Below are 4368 nucleotides of genomic sequence, written 5' to 3'. Positions count from 1 at the left end.
ATATTTTATTGATTTTTCTACAGAGAGGAAGGGAGAGGGATAGAGAGTTAGAAACATCGATGAGAGAGAAACATCGATCAGCTGCCTCCCGCACACCCGCTACTGGAGATGTGCCCACAACCAAGGCACATACCCCCGACCGGAATCGAACCCGGGACCCTTCAGTCCGCAGGCCGACGCTCCATCCACTGAGCCAAACCGGTTACGGCTGGGATGACCTTTTTCGTGTATCCAGATAGTTTCTCCTACTCACGCTTCGAGGCCCAGCTGTCCCCTCCTCTGAGACGCCCTTTGCGCCTTAGTAACAGCATTGGTGACGTGAGAATCAGGAGTCCACCCTGCTGCCTCCCCTCAAGACTCTGAGCCCCTCGGGGGCCGGCACTGGGCCTGACTCGCCCCGGACGCCCCGATGCCCGGCCAGAGGCAGGCTCCCTGAGTGAATGAACAAGTGACCATCCTGCCCGTGTGGGCAGCGGCTGCCCCAGGACCCCATTTCCCGCACCTGCCGGGGCCCTGTTGTCAGCTGGCGTGTCCTCAGGGTCACCAACGTCCTGGTGCAGCTGAGCAGGTGTGGGCACCTGCAGGACTGGGCCGAGGGGAAGGCTCGCACTTGACCCGGCCCCCGACGCCCCTGCTAACTTCAGGCAAGCTTGCGTGACCTGGCCAACCCTCGGTGTCTCATCCGGAAATGGGGGTTCACCGAGTTATTGAGAGAATCCAGGCAGATGAAGCATGGTGCCTGGGAAAAGTGGGTGCTCATAGAAGTTAGGTGCTGTGATTATTATTAATTCAATTATTATTAATTCAATCAACAAGCACCCAGGAGGGCCCAGCTTTTTCTGATGCCTCATATTCTAAAAGAAACACTGCCCATTGGGGAAAAGGTTCGTTTGAGTATCTCCTATTAAATTGAGATTCTTTTTTTAAAATTATATTTTTGTTGATTTCAGACAGGAAGGGAGAGGGAGAGAGAGATAGAAACATCAGTGACGAGAGAGAATCCTTGATCGGCTGCCTCCTGCACGTTCCCCACTGGGGATCGAGCCTGCAACCCGGGCATGTGTCCTTGACCAGAATCAAACCTGGGACCCTTCAGTCCACAGGCCAACTCTCTATCCACTGAGCCAGACCAGCCAGGGCTAAATTGAGATTCTTGAAGATGAATTTCATGGCAACCCAACTGCATAAACGTGGACAAGTGACTTAGCCTCTCTGAGCCTCAGTTTCCTCATCTGCGAAATGGGAAGAAGAAGACCACACCTGTAGGACTATTGGGAGGCGTTTGGGACTTTTAAGAGACGAGGGAGCAGATATGTGGGGTGACAGTGCTCCTGGCAGGAGCAGCCTGTACAAGGTCCCGAGCAGGAAGGTCCTGGTTGTTAAAGGGACAGCAAAGAGGCCGGCGTAGCTGGAGCAGGGAGTGAGGGGGAGAGTGGAAGATGAGGTCAGGTCAGGGCGCCGTGGCCCCTGTGAGGACTTTGTTACCCTGGATGCGATGGGAGCCGTCGGACTGTTTTGAGCTGAGAGACGACAAGGTTTTATTTCGGCTTCACCGGCTCCCGCTGTCCATGGGTGGAGAGGCTGATGGGCGCGAGGGCGGAGCAGGGGGAGCCAGGAGCTGCTGCTAGGGTGGCCCAGGCAAGGCCGGCAGCGTGGACGCGGCGGGGGGGCAGGAGGGGCAGTAAGAGTGGTCGGGTTCTGGAAATGTTCTGGAGGCGGAGCCGCGGGGTTGCCGGCTGGAGAGCTCCGTGTGGTTCTTGTGCAGATTGGACAAGGGGGTGTGCTTAGCACGGCGCCCGCACCGGTAAGGGCTCCGTGAACACGTGTGATCACTGGCCTTCACTGGTGCTGGCTGCGGTCAGTGCTGCTGGAGCTCGCCGATGCCTCTTCTCCCCGGGGTAAGCTGAGGCAGACTCCACAGCGGCGGCTGGAGACTCCGTGGCGGCTGCCACCTTATGGTCCCCATCCCACCACCAGCAGAGGGCGCCAGAACCCCACAGAAGGCCTCCCTGTCCCGCCCGAGCCAGTCCTGTAGAGCTGCCCAGGATTCATTCACTGACCTTTATTGAGCGCCGGCTGTATGCCCAGCCCCGAGCCAGGCTGTGGCCTCGGGAAAGACGGGCCTTGAAGACAGGGGACCCAGCCTGGTCTGACCACGCTCCACTCCCTGCCCATCATTCCCGTAGTATGCGAGTGGGCACCCGAATTTGGGAGAGGAAAGGGACAAGGAAAGACATCACCCCAGATTGGAAGCTGGCTTGGATGTGTGTCCTGGCCCCTCCTCTTGATTGCCGTGTGACTTCTGGCAAATTACTCAGCCCCTCTGAGCCTCCCATTCCCCCTCTGTACATCCCCTCTCCCCACATCTGCCCAGGTTGTTGTGAGGATACAAGACAAATGGGTAGGACATAATCGGCAAACTAAAGTGCCCACCAGGAGGGGCGGGGCCGTTCCCAGCCAGGATACCAGCATCGCCGAGGCTCTAGAATGCAGACTCGAACCCCCCGCCAGCAAGAAAGCAGTGAGCTTTGACGTCCCGGAGCCTGAGCGAGTGCCATCTCAGCTCCTCAGCGCCACTTTCCTCAGCTGTGAGGTGGGGTGACAACGGCCAACCTCAGAGTCTGCACGCAGGGAATGCAATGCCGCCTGGGCCTTGTGGCTTCGTGGCCCCGTGACTCCGTGGCTCCGTGGCAGGTGCCTGGTAGCTGTGATTAATTCCCACACACTCGGTTCAGATCCAAGTCCCCGCGCCTCCTGTGGCTCTTCTCTGAAAAGTGGGGGCATTCGGCATGGGCGGCCCCTCCAGCCCCCGCCATGGGGAGAGGAGAGTTTGTGGGGGGCTCGGGAGGAAGGGTGCGGGCTCCCCGCTGCAGACGCCCCCTGAGCCCCGTCTCCCGCAGGAGAGACGTTCCTGCCCTACTACACCGGCCGCGCCATCGACGGCATCGTCATCCAGAAGAGCATGGAGCAGTTCAGCACGGCCGTCGTGGTCATGTGCCTGCTGGCCCTTGGCAGGTAGCCCTCCCGCCACGCCCGCCCCCCAGGCCACAGCAGGGGCAGGGGTCGGGCAGCTCCTGGGGGAGGGGGGCGAGGGAATGAGCCAGAGGGGCCCCAGAAATGCCGCTGGTGGGCCTGTCCCTCAGCTGGTCCCCATAGTAACCAACAACTGAACTAGCTCAGCACCCATGTCCACTTGGTTGAGCCACACCCTCCTCCAGGGCTCCTGTCTGGTTTTCCAGGGCCAGCCTTGTGCGCCCTTGAGGGGTCCGGCTGGCGAAGTCGGGTCCTGGCCCCAGTAAACACAGCCCCCTCTTCGCTCTCACCTTGGGGGCTCCAGTGGGGGGCAGAGTCCTGGGAGTGGGTCAGGGGTGGGCCCGGGCCTGCCAGCAGCGGGAGGGCGGCGGGCGGGTCGTCGGTTGCCGGAAGGACGCCGTGCCATGTATAACATCTCTTATCTGCAATTAGCTCATTTGCCGCAGGTATTCGGGGCGGCATTTTTACCCTCATATTTGCCAGACTGAACATTCGCCTCCGGAACTGCCTCTTCCGCTCGCTGGTGTCTCAGGAGACGAGCTTCTTTGACGAGAACCGCACAGGTGGGCTCGCCTCGCTGGGCCTCGGGGACCTGGGCGGGCTCAGGCGGGTGGGTTTGCCTCCTGCTGAGAAAACAGACAGGCACGGTTGTGGTCTCAGCCATGCTGGCTTTTCTGCCTCCCAGTTCTGGGTGGACTCGTCCCAGGAGGCGGGCTCAGGCCCCGGGGAGCTGGGCTGCTGGCTGAGGCTTTGGTGTGAGCTGTGGCCGCTGTAGGACCCCGGCCAGGCCACCCGAGGTCCCTGCAGCAGCCAAGGCCCTGCTTCCCACTGACCTCTGGGCACCACAGGGGCCAGGACCACCCAAGCCTGCAGCCTAAAGGGCCCAGATCCTCTGGGTGAGTGGGAGGGGGGGCATGCAGGGCAGAGCAGTGCAGCATCCGGCCGAGATCACCGTCTCTGGCCCACGTCCAAGACCTGGTTCCACCGCTCGCTAACAACCCCTGGGCCTCTGTGTTCTCATCTCTAAAATGGGAACAGCAGGAGTAGCCACCCCGTGGGGTTGTGAAGCCCTTAGCCCAGCAGCTGGTAGGAGGCCCCAGCTCCTTCCTCCGCAGCCCGGCTTGTTATTTCTCCGTGTGAGGGAAGCGGGGAGTCAGCCCCTCTCCAGGGACGGGGAGAGGCACGGGTTTGGCTCCAGCTCAGTGACGGGCAATGTGTGTGGCTCTGCGCAGGCGTCCTCCCCCCTGAGTCTCGGTCCCTCCTCTGTGCTGTGGGTCTGACGGCACAAAATGCCGGTGGCAAGGGCCGGGCTCAGAGCAGCCCTGGGCGGGGGGG

The 4368-nt window shown here is 61.0% G+C and overlaps 1 protein-coding gene across 1 annotated transcript in view; it reads left to right on the top strand.

Moving 5' to 3' along the window:
- ABCB9 (ATP-binding cassette, sub-family B (MDR/TAP), member 9) overlaps nt 1–4368 on the top strand; it is a 30764-nt gene that overhangs the window by 3286 nt on the left and 23110 nt on the right. Inside the window, exons 3-4 of the mRNA XM_014547021.1 lie at nt 2901–3015; nt 3466–3596. Of these exons, the coding sequence (XP_014402507.1) occupies nt 2901–3015; nt 3466–3596 (246 nt within the window). The remainder of the gene's footprint in view (nt 1–2900; nt 3016–3465; nt 3597–4368) is intronic.

The sequence above is a fragment of the Myotis brandtii genome, unplaced genomic scaffold, assembly GCF_000412655.1.
Source record: "Myotis brandtii unplaced genomic scaffold, ASM41265v1 scaffold463, whole genome shotgun sequence".
Lineage (NCBI taxonomy): Eukaryota > Metazoa > Chordata > Mammalia > Chiroptera > Vespertilionidae > Myotis > Myotis brandtii.
The sequence above is the reverse complement of the archived record's forward strand: the minus strand, read 5'-3'. Positions and strand labels throughout refer to the sequence as shown.